This window comes from Oncorhynchus clarkii, chromosome 10 (genome assembly GCF_045791955.1).
Source record: "Oncorhynchus clarkii lewisi isolate Uvic-CL-2024 chromosome 10, UVic_Ocla_1.0, whole genome shotgun sequence".
In the NCBI taxonomy this organism is placed as follows: domain Eukaryota; kingdom Metazoa; phylum Chordata; class Actinopteri; order Salmoniformes; family Salmonidae; genus Oncorhynchus; species Oncorhynchus clarkii.
Window position 1 is genome coordinate 75,236,255 of NC_092156.1, and position 19,117 is coordinate 75,255,371.

Below are 19,117 nucleotides of genomic sequence, written 5' to 3' on the forward strand. Positions count from 1 at the left end.
TGACCTATAGATTCAGCCCCTCATTGATCTATAGATTCAGCCCCTCATTGACCTATAGATTCAGCCCCTCATTGACCTATAGATTCAGCCCTTCATTGACCTATATATTCAGCCCCTCATTGATCTATAGATTCAGCCCTTCATTGACCTATAGATTCAGCCCCTCATTGACCTATAGATTCAGCCCCTCATTGACCTATAGATTCAGCCCCTCATTGACCTATAGATTCAGCCCCTCATTGACCTATAGATTCAGCCCCTCATTGACCTATAGATTCAGCCCTTCATTGACCTATAGATTCAGCCCCTCATTGACCTATAGATTCAGCCCCTCATTGACCTATAGATTCAGCCCCTCATTGACCTATAGATTCAGCCCCTCATTGACCTATAGATTCAGCCCCTCATGGATCTATAGATTCAGCCCTTCATTGACCTATAGATTCAGCCCTTCATTGACCTATAGATTCAGCCCCTCATTGACCTATAGATTCAGCCCCTCATTGACCTATAGATTCAGCTCTTCATTGACCTATAGATTCAGCCCTTCATTGGATTCAGCCCTTCAGTGACCTATAGATTCAGCCCCTCATTGACCTATAGATTCAGCCCCTCATTGACCTATAGATTCAGCCCCTCATTGATCTATAGATTCAGCCCTTCATTGACCTATAGATTCAGCCCGTCATTGACCTATAGATTCAGCCCTTCATTGGATTCAGCCCTTCATTGACCTATAGATTCAGCCCCTCATTGACCTATAGATTCAGCCCTTCATTGGATTCAGCCCATCATTGACCTATAGATTCAGCCCCTCATTGACCTATAGATTCAGCCCCTCATTGACCTATAGATTCAGCCCCTCATTGACCTATAGATTCAGCCCTTCATTGACCTATAGATTCAGCCCTTCATTGGATTCAGCCCTTCATTGACCTATAGATTCAGCCCCTCATTGACCTATAGATTCAGCCCCTCATTGACCTATAGATTCAGCCCCTCATTGACCTATAGATTCAGCCCGTCATTGACCTATAGATTCAGCCCTTCATTGGATTCAGCCCTTCATTGACCTATAGATTCAGCCCCTCATTGACCTATAGATTCAGCCCTTCATTGACCTATAGATTCAGCCCCTCATTGACCTATAGATTCAGCCCCTCATTGACCTATAGATTCAGCCCCTCATTGACCTATAGATTCAGCCCTTCATTGACCTATAGATTCAGCCCCTCATTGACCTATAGATTCAGGTGGTAATAACATGACACTCACCAAGTTAACCAGAGGTCCTCCTGAGTTACCATACTGCTCATCAAGAAGAGATGAAACACAGAGAGAGAGAGAGAGAACATGGTTATGATTGGAATCCAATCATGGCTTTATAAAGGAATTACATATTTATTATCATAATTGCACACTGGATATGTTCATAAATGTGTGTGTGTTCTTACATTGATGATAGCGTCAGTCTGAATGTAGTCTATGTCTGAGTCTCTGATGCCCAGCTCCTTCCCATCTCTCTGGGCCGTGCTCACTGCACACACACACACACACACACACACACACATATATACAGCTCTCTATCAACAATACCACGTTTTAATTTGCAATTTCATATAACGTCTTGAATTGACTGAAGCCATAGCAACTCACCAATCCCCGTGGTAACGGTGTTCTGGAGGGCAAAGGGGCTGCCGATTGCAACCACAAATTCCCCTGGTCTCAGATCAGATGACCGACCCAGAGACAGTACAGGTAGCTTCTTCTACACTCATACACACATGAGAGAGAGAGAGGGAGATAGAGAGAGAGAGAGAGAGAGAGAGAGAGAGAGAGAGAGAGAGAGAGAGAGAGAGAGAGAGAGAGAGAATGAAAGGCATTGCTCATGAAAGGGAAAGTATTTCAGAGAGGTGCGAGAACACACATCATACCTCCACCTCTCTCTCTCTCTCCCTCTCTCTGTCTCTCTCACCCTCTCTCTGTCTCTCTCACCCTCTCTGTCTCTCTCACCCTCTCTGTCTCTCTCACCCTCTATCTCTCTCTCACCCTCTCTCTCTTTCTCTCTCTCTCACTCACTCTCTTCAACCCAGAAAGAGGTTATGTACACAACAAGTATTGCTTGTTTTGGAGAAGATTCTGTCAGAGCTTGTGCAAAGAGACTAGGGTAGTTCCTAGAGACATCAGGTCTCTATCTCTGGGCTGATGGGTAATGTAGTTCCTAGAGACATCAGGTCTTTATCTCTGGGTTGATGGGTACTGTAGTTCCTAGAGACATCAGGTCTCTCTATCTCTGGGTTGATGGGTACTGTAGTGCTTATACCTTATTATAGTAATACTAAGCAGAGAGACATCATTCCCATGTTGACCATCAAGCCTTGTTGACATTGGCAGTTTGAAGTGACTCAAAGCCATTTCTTCGCTCATCCGGTTAGTATCTTTTCTTGTTCCTGGATTTTGAACAGCCAAAAAAGCACATGGAATCAGATATTTCAAGCCACATTCAAATCTGATCCCTGGCGATGTGACTTGTGTCTGAACGGATCTGAATCTGATCCCTGACGATGTGACTTGTGTCTGAACGGTCAAATCTGATCCCTGGCGATGTGACTTGTGTCTGAACGGATCTGAATCTGATCCCTGGCGATGTGACTTGTGTCTGAACGGATCTGAATCTGATCCCTGGCGATGTGACTTGTGTCTGAACGGTCAAATCTGATCCCTGGCGATGTGACTTGTGTCTGAACGGATCTGAATCTGATCCCTGGCGATGTGACTTGTGCCTGAACGGATCTGAATCTGATTTATTTACCCTCAAGTGTTTTTTTTAGACTGTTATTTGGCACATATTGTTGCTTTGCAGTTTGACAAGAACGTGTGGTAGCTAACTAGCTTGCTAATTGTTTACAAAACAACTTAGTGAATGTGCTAGAAAGTTAAACAGTTAGCTAGTTGACTGCTGTGGCTAGCTAGTTGACTGCTACTATGTCGTTACTATGACAACCAGCGTAGCCATGTCAGCACACAAATCCGATTTGGTCATTTTGTAACTTGCTGTTCGGACAGTCAGTATTCCAAAACTGATTTAAAAACCAAACTGTGGTGTGAAAGCTTTGAGTCATTGGGTCATGGGCATGTCAGTTGATTCTCTCTCTCTCTCTCTCTCTCTCTCTCTCTCACTCACTCTCTCTCACCCTCACTCTCTCTCACCCTCACTCTCTCTCACCCTCACTCTCTCTCACCCTCTCTCTCTCACCCTCTCTCTCTCACTCTCACTCACCCTCTCTCTCTCACCCTCTCTCTCTCACCCTCTCTCTCTCACCCTCTCTCTCTCACCCTCACTCACTCACTCTCTCTCACTCACTCACTCTCTCTCACTCTCTCTCTCACTCTCACTCACTCACACTCACTCACTCTCTCTCACTCTCTCTCACTCTCTCTCACTCTCACTCTCACGCTCTATCGCTCTCACTCACCCTCTCTCTCTCTCTCAGTCTCTATCTCCCTCACCCTCTCTATCTGGCCACCTAACCTGTTAAATTAAGGGTAAAGCTACCTTACCTGAGGGTTGACTTTAATGGTGGCAATATCTGACTTCCTGTCGACGTCCCGGACCGTGGCCTCGTACGCTCCCCCGTCATGGAGCTGCACGCGGAGCTGCGGTCGGCCCGTTACCGTGGCAGCAGCGGTTACCACGTGAGCGTTGGTTACGATGAGTCCGGAGTGGCTGATGATGAACCCAGAACCACTAGACAGAGGGACATGACGACCAAACAGAGGATGTCTGAGAGAGGAGAGAGGAAAGGAGAGAGGAGAGTGGAAAGGAGAGAGGAAAGGAGAGAGGAAAGGAGAGAGGAAAGGAGAGAGGAGAGAGGAAAGGAGAGAGGAGAGAGGAGAGAGGAAAGGAAAGGAGAGAGGAGAGAGGAAAGGAAAGGAGAGAGGAGAGAGGAGAGAAGAGAGAGGAAAGGAAAGGAGAGGAGAGGAGAGAGGAAAGGAAAGAGAGAAGCTGAATTTACATTCAGGATGTGTTCAATTCACACACCTACATTCTTAGAAAAAAAAGGTGCTATCTAGAACCTAAAACGGTTATTCGGCTGTTCCCATTGGAGGAGGATAACAGTGTGTGTGTGTGTGTGTGTGTGTGTGTGTGTGTTACAGGCCCTTTTGGGCCCTTTTGGGTTCCATGTAAAACCCTTTCCACAGAGGGTTCTACCTGGAACCCAAAATAGTTCTACCTGGAACCAACAAAGGGTTCTCCTAAGGGGACAGCCAAAGAACCAACATTTCTTCTAAGAGTGCACACACACACACACACACACACACACACACACACTCACAGACACACAAACACAGGCATTGACCTGAGGAAGAGCTCTATGTGAACCACAGCAGGAGCCATCTTTTCCACCACGTCAGCTATGAAGTTGAACTTGTATCTGGGGCTGTTGGGATGGCCAGGAGCAGGACCTATACTGGCAACAAGAACCCATCCTGTCAACACAGAAACACCACCTCTACACTCTACAACACTCGGTCACACTCACAACTAGCACAACCTTGTAGTAACAGTGTTTAGAATATTGTTAGAAGTTAAAATGGAATGTTTGAGTATGGTGTAGAATGTTTGAAATAGAATGTTTCAAAATGGAATGCTAGAGTTAGATTTAGAATGGTGGGATCGGAATGGAGGAGGAAGGGAAGGACTGAGGAGGGGGAGGAGGAGGAGGAGGAGAGAAGAGGTGGGGGAGGAGGAGGAACAGTAGGAGAGAATAGGAGGAGGAACAGTAGGAGAGAAAAGGAGGAGAAGGAGGAGGAAGAAGGGGATGAGAGAAGAGGAGAAAGAGGAGGAGGAGGAAGAGGAGGAACAGTATGAGAGAAGAGGAGGAGGAGGAGGAGGAGGAGAGAAGAGGGCGAGGGGGAGGAAGAGGAGGATGAGAGAAGAGGAGAATGAGGAAGAGGTGGGGGAAGAGGAGGAACAGTAGGAGAGAAGAAGAGGAGAAGGAGGAGGAAGAGGAGGAGAGAAGAGGAGAAAGAGGAGGAGGAGGCAGAGGAGGAACAGTATGAGAGCAGAGGAGGAGGAGGAGGAAGAGGAGTTGAGAAGAGGAGGAGGAGGAGGAAGAGGAGGAGGAGAGAAGAGGAGAAGGAGGAAGAGGAGGAGAGAAGAGGAGAAAAGTTGAGGGGGAGTAGGAGGAACAGTAGGAGAGAAGAGGAGGAACCGTAAGAGAGCAGAGGAGGAGGAAGAGGAACAGTAGGAGAGAAGAGGAGGAAGAAGAGAAGAGGAGGAGGAGGAACAGTAGGAGAGATGAGGAGGAAGACAAGAAGAGGAGGATGAGAAGGAAGAGGAACAGTAGGAGAGAAGAGGAGGAGTAGAGAGTGAATATTGTTGTTGTTGTTGTCGTAGTAACTCTGCATACAAAGGAAAAGAGTGAAAGGTGATTCACTGCCATGGCATTTCTCTCCTAACAGAAACCACAGAAGAAGTGACTCAGCAGAGCCGTTAGAACCCATTATTCACAGCCCTCCTCATTAGAACCTGACATCTACATTCCATACCTTAAGGGAACATTTCGGCATTTCGTGTATGATCAGTGAGAAAGTCCATATTGCAAATGTACGGTCCCTTACTAGACGTCCGAAATCGTTTGTAAAATTCGCGGTCGGCGTCGGGCCGTGCGGTAGGGCCAGACCTACCGGGAAGTCATCAAATGAACTTTGTCGGACATTCGGTTTCCGTTTTATAAAATAAACAAGTTTTGGACCGTTTTTCCGCTATCCCGGAATTTCCCACAAGAGGGCATACGGAATCATATGGCAATTTGGCAAAACATCACGAATCACGACGGGGCCTTATCTCGAAAACGGAAAATATTTCGAAGCCGAAACTTGGTGAGCGTAGGTTTGGCATAATGGGCAGTTGGCCCCGAACAAGATGGCGTCTAGGCCTCGACGGTTTTTGAGTTATGGCCGTTTTTCTGGGATTAAAGGTCCTAAATGGAAATAGAGAAATTATTTTTCCACTTCAGGTCAAAGTCAAGGAGCCTCCGGTGTCAATAAAAAAAGAACCAGCCATTTATCTATCGTCATTTAAGAGAAACGGAACAATGACAACTTGGCGATGGTCACAAATAGGCGTTTTTTTTTTTCAACGGTTACAGATCCAGTTGCAGGGTGTTCATACGAATCTTTTTAAAGTGTGCTGCGGAGCTCTGCGAGATTTCTGTGATTTTCTATGATTTTCTGAAATAACACACACATACTAAACCCTCCGTAAATAACTCAGTTGTTAACGTAAAGACTTAAAACTCAGGATTCTGTAACAGCATACCCCAATGAGGATATGTGGTGATTTATAGCTTCCTGTGCCAACCGGAAGTGCCATAATTGGTGTCTCAGGGGCTGTTTCAAAGGGTTAAAAAAGTCTGATCTGTCCAAAACTTCATATATGTGATTAGGCAACCCCCATGAACTGTAAATCAGTCATTTTTCCCCAAAAAATTCAAAGGAAAAAAAAATCACACTAAAACACAACTTGAATGGAGGGACGTATTGGGGTGCGTAGAGACAGACAGTGGCTGCAATAGTTAGCTTTGTTCGAGCTAAAAAAGAACCGTCAGACCTAGAGTTCCGAAACTTTAGAAACCTGTTCTAGACCTCCGGTCGATGGTGCGTGGTGAGTTACGTGGCTCTAGACGGTTCTCGGACCGAGAAACAGCCTCGTACATTTGCAATACCTTCAATTCATTTTGACCATTACGAAAATGACGACGTTTAGAAAAGTCTCAGAGACGCAAGGCTAGGTGCATTGAAACCGGCTCGGCCCATAGAGACAGACCCCAACGTTTCTGTCCGATAGCTCGTTCAAGGACCCCGTAGCAAGGCATGGAAAAAAGTGGATTTTCAGCACCAATTAGGGTTTTTCTCGGACACCAAATGACCTATCGAGCCGAAACTCGGGATTCGGGGTCGCCTCACATAGGACTTCACATAATGTCCGAACTGGACCCGCAGCTAGAACGTAACTATGTGTTTTACCTTTTTATTATGTTTTAAACTAAAGGCGCTGTGAATTTTGGGACTGCTCTGACATATGTGATAGTTGGCTTCTAAATGAGTAGTAAAAAGTGGGTTTGGTGTCATAATGACATCTAATTGACTGATGGACACTGACTTGCTAGTTGACTTTTGTGCATTTGCAATATGTTTAAACGGAGAGGGACCATCACCAAAATGGCATTCTGAAATCAACACAAAAAATGGCATCACCATAGTCTCCAGACTGTGCTGAGTTCAACGAGCTATCCCGCTTGACCGTAGCTCGCTCGGTCTAAGCGCAACGACCATTAGAAAAGTAGGCCCAAAATGAAGCCTGCCCCACAATGTCATTTGCTTTTGAGTGACAGTGAGAGAACCGTTAGGGTGAGAAGAAAAATTCCACCACATGAATGTTCCTAAGGTCCTCCCGATCTGTACAAGCCTAACCTTGACCGTGTGGCATTAACCCTTAAGAGTAAAACAGTGTTTTTTGATCTCACAGATTACAGTGTCATCTCTCCCCATAGGAATACATTGCCTGCACCCCTAATTTCAACCTGAAGTCTATATGGGTTATGAATGCCGTATGGACCTGTCTTCGGTACCAGTCCATCAGGCCACTATGAGGTCTACCTGTGTTGATTCTGAGCTTCCTGGACCAACCGGAAGTGGTTAAAATGCCCCTAAAAGTGTTTACCCATACCCTGCCTGCAGTTTGACAGACATAGTGCATTCAACCCTGTGTAAATCAGTCAGTTCTTAACGTAAGGACTTAAAACTCAGGATTCTGTAACAGCATACCCCAATGGGGATATGTGTTGATTTATAGCTTCCTGTGCCAACCGGAAGTGCCATAACTGGTGTCTCAGGGGCTGTTTCGAAGGGTTAAAAAAGTCTGATCTTTCCAAAACTTCATATGTGTGATTAGGCAACCCCCATGAACTGTAAATCAGTCTTTTTTCCCAAAAAAATTCAAAGGAAAAAAAAATCACACTAAAACACAACTTGGAAGGAGGGACGTATTGGGGTGCGTAGAGACAGACAGTGGCTCCAATAGTTAGCTTTGTTGGAGCTAAAAAAGAACCGTCGGACCTAGAGTTCCGAAACTTTAGAAACCTGTTCTAGACCTCCCGTAGATGGTGCGTGGTGAGTTACGTGGCTCTAGAAGGTTCTCGGACCGAGAAACAGCCTCGTACATTTGAAATAACTTCAATTCATTTTTGCATCACGAAAATGACGACATTTAGAAATGTCCCAGAGTCGCAAGACTAGGTGCATTGCAAACGTCTCGGCCCATATAGACAGACCCCAACGTTTCTGTCCAATAGCTCATTCAAGGACCCCGTAGCAAGTCATGGAATATAGTGGATTTTCAGCACCAATTAGGGTTTTTCTCGGACACCAAATGACCTATCGAGCCGAAACTTGGGATTCGGGGTCGCCTCAGCTAGGCCAACACATAACATAAGAAATGGACCCGCAGCTAGAACGTAACTACGTGTTTTATGGTTTTTTTATGGTTTGAACCGAAGGGGTTGTGAATTTTGGGCCAGCTCTGAAGTATGTAATAGTTGGCTACTAAACGAGTTGGAAAAAGTGGGTTTGGTGTCAGTTTGTATCAGTTTGGTGGTCAGAATGATATCTAATTGACTGATGGACTCTTGTCCACTTGACTCTTGTACATTTGCAATATGATCCTATAGTGAAAAAACATCACCAAAAGCGACATTCTGAAATCAACCCAAACGAGCGATTGAGATGACCCAGAATCACTGCAAAGCCATCCCGAGTTCATCGGGCCAGTCAATTTCACATTCCTGCAAGATTTTTATAGCATGACAAATTCGTGATGGTACCTGCCCTTTAAAACATATTGCAAATGCACAGTGACTTTGAAAAAGTAAGAAACAAAAAAAAATACATCTAAAAAATTTTGAGCATGACAAATTCGTGATGGTACCTGCCCATTGAAACATATTGCAAATGCACAGTGACTTTGAAAAAGTAAGGAAACATAAACAAAAAAAATCCAAAATTTTTATTTTTGGGTGACCAGTTGCACGTGCATTTGCAATATGATTCTATAGTGAAAAAACATATTGCAAATGCACAGTGACTTTGAAAAAGTAAGGAAACATAAACAAAAAATATCTAAATTTTTTTGGGGGGGATGACCAGTTGCATGTGCATTTGCAATATGATTCTATAGTGAAAAAACATATTGCAAATGCACAGTGACTTTGAAAAAGTAAGGAAACATAAAAAAAATCTAATTTTTTTTGGGGGGGATGACCAGTTGCATGTGCATTTGCAATATGATTCTATAGTGAAAAAACATATTGCAAATGCACAGTGACTTTGAAAAAGTAAGGAAAAATAAACAAAAAAAATCTAAAAAATTTTTTGGGGGATGACCAGTTGCACGTGCATTTGCAATATGATTCTATAGTGAAAAAACATATTGCAAATGCACAGTGACTTTGAAAAAGTAAGGAAACATAAACAAAAAAAATCTAAATTTTTTTTGGGGGGATGACCAGTTGCATGTGCATTTGCAATATGATTCTATAGTGAAAAAACATATTGCAAATGCACAGTGACTTTGAAAAAGTAAGGAAACGTAAAAAAAATCTAAATTTTTTTGGGGGGGGATGACCAGTTGCATGTGCATTTGCAATATGATTCTATAGTGAAAAAACATATTGCAAATGCACAGTGACTTTGAAAAAGTAAGGAAAAATAAACAAAAAAAATCTAAATTTTTTTTGGGGGGATGACCAGTTGCACGTGCATTTGCAATATGATTCTATAGTGAAAAAACATATTGCAAATGCACAGTGACTTTGAAAAAGTAAGGAAACATAAACAAAAAAAATCTAAATTTTTTTGGGGGGGATGACCAGTTGCATGTGCATTTGCAATATGATTCTATAGTGAAAAAACATATTGCAAATGCACAGTGACTTTGAAAAAGTAAGGAAACATAAAAAAAATCAAATTTTTTTTGGGGGGGGATGACCAGTTGCATGTGCATTTGCAATATGATTCTATAGTGAAAAAACATATTGCAAATGCACAGTGACTTTGAAAAAGTAAGGAAAAATAAACAAAAAAAATCTAAATTTTTTTGGGGGGGATGACCAGTTGCACGTGCATTTGCAATATGATTCTATAGTGAAAAAACATATTGCAAATGCACAGTGACTTTGAAAAAGTAAGGAAACATAAACAAAAAAAATCTAATTTTTTTTGGGGGGATGACCAGTTGCATGTGCATTTGCAATATGATTCTATAGTGAAAAAACATATTGCAAATGCACAGTGACTTTGAAAAAGTAAGGAAACATAAACAAAAAAAATCCAAAATTTTTATTTTTGGGTGACCAGTTGCACGTGCATTTGCAATATGATTCTATAGTGAAAAAACATATTGCAAATGCACAGTGACTTTGAAAAAGTAAGGAAACATAAACAAAAAATATCTAAATTTTTTTGGGGGGGATGACCAGTTGCATGTGCATTTGCAATATGATTCTATAGTGAAAAAACATATTGCAAATGCACAGTGACTTTGAAAAAGTAAGGAAACATAAAAAAAATCTAATTTTTTTGGGGGGGGGATGACCAGTTGCATGTGCATTTGCAATATGATTCTATAGTGAAAAAACATATTGCAAATGCACAGTGACTTTGAAAAAGTAAGGAAAAATAAACAAAAAAAATCTAAAATTTTTTTTGGGGGATGACCAGTTGCACGTGCATTTGCAATATGATTCTATAGTGAAAAAACATATTGCAAATGCACAGTGACTTTGAAAAAGTAAGGAAACATAAACAAAAAAAATCTAAAAATTTTTTGGGGGGATGACCAGTTGCATGTGCATTTGCAATATGATTCTATAGTGAAAAAACATATTGCAAATGCACAGTGACTTTGAAAAAGTAAGGAAACGTAAAAAAAATCTAAATTTTTTTTGGGGGGGATGACCAGTTGCATGTGCATTTGCAATATGATTCTATAGTGAAAAAACATATTGCAAATGCACAGTGACTTTGAAAAAGTAAGGAAAAATAAACAAAAAAAATCTAAATTTTTTTTGGGGGGATGACCAGTTGCACGTGCATTTGCAATATGATTCTATAGTGAAAAAACATATTGCAAATGCACAGTGACTTTGAAAAAGTAAGGAAACATAAACAAAAAAAATCTAAAAATTTTTTGGGGGGATGACCAGTTGCATGTGCATTTGCAATATGATTCTATAGTGAAAAAACATATTGCAAATGCACAGTGACTTTGAAAAAGTAAGGAAACATAAAAAAAATCTAATTTTTTTGGGGGGGGGATGACCAGTTGCATGTGCATTTGCAATATGATTCTATAGTGAAAAAACATATTGCAAATGCACAGTGACTTTGAAAAAGTAAGGAAACATAAACAAAAAAAATCTTAATTTTTTTGGGGGGATGACCAGTTGCATGTGCATTTGCAATATGATTCTATAGTGAAAAAACATATTGCAAATGCACAGTGACTTTGAAAAAGTAAGGAAACATAAACAAAAAAAATCCAAAATTTTTATTTTTGGGTGACCAGTTGCACGTGCATTTGCAATATGATTCTATAGTGAAAAAACATATTGCAAATGCACAGTGACTTTGAAAAAGTAAGGAAACATAAAAAAAATCTAATTTTTTTGGGGGGGGGATGACCAGTTGCATGTGCATTTGCAATATGATTCTATAGTGAAAAAACATATTGCAAATGCACAGTGACTTTGAAAAAGTAAGGAAAAATAAACAAAAAAAATCTAAAATTTTTTTGGGGGGATGACCAGTTGCACGTGCATTTGCAATATGATTCTATAGTGAAAAAACATATTGCAAATGCACAGTGACTTTGAAAAAGTAAGGAAACATAAACAAAAAAAATCTAAATTTTTTTGGGGGGGATGACCAGTTGCATGTGCATTTGCAATATGATTCTATAGTGAAAAAACATATTGCAAATGCACAGTGACTTTGAAAAAGTAAGGAAACGTAAAAAAAATCTAAATTTTTTTTGGGGGGGATGACCAGTTGCATGTGCATTTGCAATATGATTCTATAGTGAAAAAACATATTGCAAATGCACAGTGACTTTGAAAAAGTAAGGAAAAATAAACAAAAAAAATCTAAATTTTTTTTGGGGGGATGACCAGTTGCACGTGCATTTGCAATATGATTCTATAGTGAAAAAACATATTGCAAATGCACAGTGACTTTGAAAAAGTAAGGAAACATAAACAAAAAAAATCTAAAACATTTTTGGGGGGATGACCAGTTGCATGTGCATTTGCAATATGATTCTATAGTGAAAAAACATATTGCAAATGCACAGTGACTTTGAAAAAGTAAGGAAACATAAAAAAAATCTAAATTTTTTTGGGGGGGGGATGACCAGTTGCATGTGCATTTGCAATATGATTCTATAGTGAAAAAACATATTGCAAATGCACAGTGACTTTGAAAAAGTAAGGAAAAATAAACAAAAAAAATCTAAATTTTTTTGGGGGGGATGACCAGTTGCACGTGCATTTGCAATATGATTCTATAGTGAAAAAACATATTGCAAATGCACAGTGACTTTGAAAAAGTAAGGAAACATAAACAAAAAAAATCTAAATTTTTTTGGGGGGGATGACCAGTTGCATGTGCATTTGCAATATGATTCTATAGTGAAAAAACATATTGCAAATGCACAGTGACTTTGAAAAAGTAAGGAAACATAAACAAAAAAAATCCAAAATTTTTATTTTTGGGTGACCAGTTGCACGTGCATTTGCAATATGATTCTATAGTGAAAAAACATATTGCAAATGCACAGTGACTTTGAAAAAGTAAGGAAACATAAACAAAAAAAATCTAAATTTTTTTTGGGGGGATGACCAGTTGCATGTGCATTTGCAATATGATTCTATAGTGAAAAAACATATTGCAAATGCACAGTGACTTTGAAAAAGTAAGGAAACATAAACAAAAAAAATCAAAACATTTTTTTTTTGGGTGACCAGTTGCACGTGCATTTGCAATATGATTCTATAGTGAAAAAACATATTGCAAATGCACAGTGACTTTGAAAAAGTAAGGAAACATAAACAAAAAAAATCTAAAAAATTTTTTGGGGGATGACCAGTTGCATATGCATTTGCAATATGATTCTATAGTGAAAAAACATATTGCAAATGCACAGTGACTTTGAAAAAGTAAGGAAAAATAAACAAAAAAAATCTAATTTTTTTTTTGGGGGATGACCAGTTGCACGTGCATTTGCAATATGATTCTATAGTGAAAAAACATATTGCAAATGCACAGTGACTTTGAAAAAGTAAGGAAACATAAACAAAAAAAATCTAAAATTTTTTTGGGGGGATGACCAGTTGCATGTGCATTTGCAATATGATTCTATAGTGAAAAAACATATTGCAAATGCACAGTGACTTTGAAAAAGTAAGGAAACAAACAAAAAAAATCTAAACTTTTTTTTTTTGGGTGAGCAGTTGCACGTGCATTTGCAATATGATTCTATAGTGAAAAAACATCACCAAAAGCGACATTCTGAAATCAACCCAAACGAGCGATTGAGATGACCCAGAATCACTGCAAAGCCATCCCGAGTTCATCGGGCCAGTCAATTTCACATTCCTGCAGGATTTTTATAGCATGACAAATTCGTGATGGTACCTGCCCATTAAAACATATTGCAAATGCACAGTGACTTTGAAAAAGTAAGGAAACATAGAATCAAATTATTTTTTTTTGGGTTACCAGTTGCACATTTCAGATCACCAGTTGCACATTTCAGATCACCAGTTGCACATTTCAGATCACCAGTTGCACGGAGGAAAATCGTTACTTTTGACTTTGACTTTTGACTTCCTATGAAATCATATTCCAAATGTAGAAAACATATGCCTTATGCACTAGTAAAAAAAAAAAAAATGATAATAAAGTATGACTAAAGTATGTTGATAAAGTTCTTATACATGTGTAATTGACATAAAAATTGAAAGAATTTTGAAAAACGGTCCAGAAAGCACTTTTTTAAGGATGTGTGAAGTTTTTTACCAAATTTTGACATTTTTGACTTTTGACTTTTGACTTCCTATGAAATCATATTGCAAATGGACAAAACATATGCCTTATGCGCATGTAATTAAAAAAAAAAAAATTTGATATCAAAATTGGACAAAAGTATATTCATACAGTTCTTACACATGTGTAATTGACAAAAAAAGCGAAAGAAATTCGAAAAAAGGCCCAGAAAGCACTTTTTTAAGGGGTAAAAAGTTTTTGAAAAAAATATCATTTTTTCAAAATTTTTCTTTTGGATGTTGACTTGGGTTGCATTTCCAATATGAAAAACCCAGGTGGAGCGCACTCGCCCCCTGTTGGATTTTTGAGGTGTTACAATTGGCAATGGCATATGGCATTTGCCATATACTTTGCACGAATCAACGCCGCTTTGGGTGGTATTGGACATCGTGTACATGGTTTGTCCAATGCCAATATTTTGACATTCATTTTTGTACAATTCAGGGGGGTATTCCCTTACATGGTGGAATACGGAACACAACATTACAGAAACCACAGAAGAAGTGGCTCAGCAGAGCCGTTAGAACCCATTATTCACAGCCCTCCTCATTAGAACCTGACTTCTACATTCCATGGTGGAATACGGAACACAACATTACAGAAACCACATAAGAAGTGGCTCAGCAGAACCGTTAGAACCCATTATTCACAGCCCTCCTCATTAGAACCTGACTTCTACATTCCATGTTGGAATACGGAACACAATATTACAGAAACCACAGAAGAAGTGGCTCAGCAGAGCCGTTAGAACCCATTATTCACAGCCCTCCTCATTAGAACCTGACTTCTACATTCCATGGTGGAATACGGAACACAATATTACAGAAACCACAGAAGAAGTGGCTCAGCAGAACCGTTAGAACCCATTATTCACAGCCCTCCTCATTAGAACCTGACTTCTACATTCCATGTTGGAATACGGAACACAATATTACAGAAACCACAGAAGAAGTGGCTCAGCAGAGCCGTTAGAACCCATTATTCACAGCCCTCCTCATTAGAACCTGACTTCTACATTCCATGTTGGAATACGGAAGACAATACTACCACATGCTCAGAAAAGTCATCTCAAATTAGGTTTCTATAAAAGGCAATCTCATAAGCAAATAGCCTACAACTTCAGAAAACCAATGTTGAACATTCAAAACTCAGCCCTGGTAATGACTGTAGGGCTGTGATAGGCTAATCAAGTATAGCCTAAGAAACAACAGTTCTGATTGGGCCAGAATCCATAGGAGAAGTAAATGATATGGGAAGATTGGGTTTTTATAGGGCAAAAACAATAAGCCTAGTTCATTGGTTTAGCGCTTTAACTGAAGGCTAGTTTATTGTTATAGCCCTTTAACTGAAGGCACATTTATTGTTATAGCCCTTTAACTGAAGGCTAATTTATTGTTATAGTCCTTTAACTGAAGGCTAATTTATTGTTATAGTCCTTTAACTGAAGGCTAATTTATTGTTATAGCCCTTTAACTGAAGGCTAATTTATTGTTATAGCCCTTTAACTGAAGGCTAATTTATTGTTATAGCCCTTTAACTGAAGGCTAATTTATTGTTATAGCCCTTAACTGAAGGCTAATTTATTGTTATAGCCCTTTAACTGAAGGCTAATTTATTGTTATAGCCCTTTAACTGAAGGCTAATTTATTGTTATAGCCCTTTAACTGAAGGCACATTTATTGTTATAGCCCTTTAACTGAAGGCTAATTTATTGTTATAGCCCTTTAACTGAAGGCTAATTTATTGTTATAGCCCTTTAACTGAAGGCTAATTTATTGTTATAGCCCTTAACTGAAGGCTAATTTATTGTTATAGCCCTTTAACTGAAGGCTAATTTATTGTTATAGCCCTTTAACTGAAGGCTAATTTATTGTTATAGCCCTTGAACTGAAGGCTAATTTATTGTTATAGCCCTTTAACTGAAGGCAAATTTATTGTTATAGCCCTTTAACTGAAGGCTAATTTATTGTTATAGCCCTTTAACTGAAGGCTAATTTATTGTTATAGCCCTTTAACTGAAGGCTAATTTATTGTTATAGCCCTTTAACTGAAGGCTAGTTTATTGTTATAACTTATTGGAAGAAGTTTGGACCCACCAAGAATCAAACACCAAGACACCAAACTGAGCAATCGGTGTAGAAGGACCTTGGTCAGGAAGGTGACCAAGAACCCGATGGTCACACTGACAGAGCTCCAGAGTTCCTCTGTGGAGATGGGAGAACCTTCCAGAAGGACAACCATCTCTGCAGCACTCCACCAACCAGGCCTTTATGGTAGAGTGGCCAGACAGAAGCCACTCCTCAGTAAAAGGTACATGACAGACCGGTTGGAGTTTACCAAAAGGCACCTAAAAGACTCTCAGACCATGAGAAACAAGATTCTCTGGTCTGATGAAACCAAGCCTCACGTCTGGAGGACACCTGGCACCATCCCTACAGTGAAGCATGGTGGTGGCAGCATCATGATTTAGGGATGTTTTTCAGCGAAAGGGACTGAGAGACTAGTCGGGATCGAGGGAAAGATGAACAGAGCAAAGTACAGAGAGATCCTTGATGAAAACCTGCTCCAGAGCGCTCAGGACCTCAGACTGGGGCAAAGGTTCACCTTCCAACAGGACATCAACCCTAAGCACACAGCCAAGACAACGCAGGAGTGGCTTCGGGACAAGTCTCTAAATGTCCTTGACATCAGCCAGAGCCTGATGGAACATCTCTGGAGAGACCTGAAAATAGCTGTGCAGCGACGCTCCCCATCCAACCTGACAGAGCCTGATGGAACATCTCTGGAGAGACCTGAAAATAGCTGTGCAGCAACGCTCCCCATCCAACCTGACAGAGCCTGATGGAACATCTCTGGAGAGACCTGAAAATAGCTGCGCAGCGACGCTCCCCATCCAACCTGACAGAGCCTGATGGAACATCTCTGGAGAGACCTGAAAATAGCTGTGCAGCGACGCTCCCCATCCAACCTTGTTGAATCTTGTTATGTTCATGCAAATGTTTACACATGTTAAGTTTGCTGAAAATAAACGCAGGTGACAGTGAGAGGACGTTTCTTTTTTTGCCGAGTTTATTAGTTTGCAAAAATGTTTAAAAAAAAACAGTTTTTGCTTTGTCATTAATGGTATTGTGTGTAGAATTGAATCAATTTTAGAATAAGGCTGTAACGTAACAAAATGTGGAAAAAGTCAAGGTGTCTGAATACCTTCCCAATGCACAGTATATGCTAGCTCTGGCCCAGGGCTTTACATATGGACAAGGCCTTCTTCAAATTTAACTTAGGTACTCATAAAATAAAACGCAACTCGTAACGCCCTGGGTGAGAGCTAGACTATAGGCTAACGGCTAGGACTTACCTGATGGACAGGGTCCCTTGTGTGCTTGGGTGATGGCCTCCCTTTCCTTCTGAAGAGCTTTCCGGCTGGCAGCCTTCATCCGACACACGTTCCCGTACGTCTTTCCGTCGCTACCACACACCTTATACCCAATCTTACACTGACACAGTCGCCGCTTGGAGCTCCGCTTCCCCGACGGGCCTTTGTTAGGACCGATAGGGGACCTACACTCTAAGCCGTCCCCACACGGCAGGTCGTTTTTCCGGCCACAGAGTTCATCCTCGCCCCGGGAACACACCAGGCAACAGTTGCACCGGTCTGGGACATACCCGCTGGGGCAGTTCGGACTAGGACACGCGCTCACGTCGCACTGGGAGGAACACTTTTTGGTGCTGGACTCGGAGCCGGCACCGGACCCGGTGAGCTTGTGCGTGAAAAATACCGTCGCAGCGAACAGGAACACCCGCATCCCGAGAATGCGGTAATAAAAAAAGAGGGAAACGAAAAAGCCTGACAGAAAGAGAGAGTCTCGGTAAATGCTGGAACGGAGTTGTGGAGGATTACAGGCACTCCAGTGGATAGCTAGACAGTTGTCTCTTCAACAAACTTGAGGTAAAGTCTCTTTTCGCGCTAAACAATTTTTATCACTTGGATTTTCTGTTCTTAAAGACTCCACAAATGTATTATATGTATTATAATCTTTATACTTCAAAATAAAAATAAAAAAAGTAATACAATGTTATACAAACTAATAGGACTACTGTCTGCGTTGCGTAATGAGGAGTGGAAGAGAGCACATCGAAGACAGACAGAGCGACTGGTTCACATACCTGGACACTGTAACAGACGGATCATGATGAATCTCTCTCTACCCCTCCCCCCGAGAACTCGATGTGGACACTGGAGGCTGCCCCGCCATGCCATGGCAAACCTCCCTCCCTCGCACAGACCTGTACGGGCACTGTGTGTCTGGCACACACACAGGCTGCCAGAGATCTGGACAAAGGTTATAACTGAGCCGTGCGCCATCTAGTGGAAAATTAAGATAACTGTTACAGTTCTCTCTTTTCTTTCTGTCTTTCTCTTGTTCGGTTCTTTATTCCTTCTCTCTAACATGTCCTGTCCATCTTCATGACTTTGAGGCTACTAAAAAGGTGAAACAAACAACTGAAACAGTAGGTGGAGTGATGTAGACTGAAACAGGGCCTACAGTAGGTGGAGTGATGTAGACTGAAACAGGGCCGACAGTAGGTGGAGTGATGTAGACTGAAACAGGGCCTACAGTAGGTGGAGTGATGTAGACTGAAACAGGGCCTACAGTAGGTGGAGTGATGTAGACTGAAACAGGGCCTACAGTAGGTGGAGTGATGTAGACTGAAACAGGGCCTACAGTAGGTGGAGTGATGTAGACTGAAACGGGGCCTACAGTAGGTGGAGTGATGTAGACTGAAACAGGGCCTACAGTAGGTGGAGTGATGTAGACTGAAACAGGGCCTACAGTAGGTGGAGTAATGTAGACTGAAACGGGGCCTACAGTAGGTGGAGTGATGTAGACTGAAACAGGGCCTACAGTAGGTGGAGTGATGTAGACTGAAACAGGGCCTACAGTAGGTGGAG

General features: G+C 41.0%; 1 protein-coding gene across 1 annotated transcript in view; it reads right to left on the minus strand.

Annotated features, from left to right (window-relative positions):
• LOC139419738 (serine protease HTRA3-like) overlaps nucleotides 1–17,730 on the minus strand; it is a 36,544-nt gene extending 18,814 nt beyond the window's left edge. Inside the window, exons 1-6 of the mRNA XM_071169730.1 lie at nucleotides 17,522–17,730; nucleotides 4,362–4,467; nucleotides 3,562–3,784; nucleotides 1,657–1,768; nucleotides 1,455–1,537; nucleotides 1,276–1,308 (exon numbers count right to left, since the gene is read on the minus strand). Coding sequence (XP_071025831.1) covers nucleotides 1,276–1,308; nucleotides 1,455–1,537; nucleotides 1,657–1,768; nucleotides 3,562–3,784; nucleotides 4,362–4,467; nucleotides 17,522–17,600 — 636 coding nt within the window. The 5' untranslated portion in view covers nucleotides 17,601–17,730. The remainder of the gene's footprint in view (nucleotides 1–1,275; nucleotides 1,309–1,454; nucleotides 1,538–1,656; nucleotides 1,769–3,561; nucleotides 3,785–4,361; nucleotides 4,468–17,521) is intronic.
• Between the last annotated feature and the right edge of the window lie 1,387 nt (nucleotides 17,731–19,117).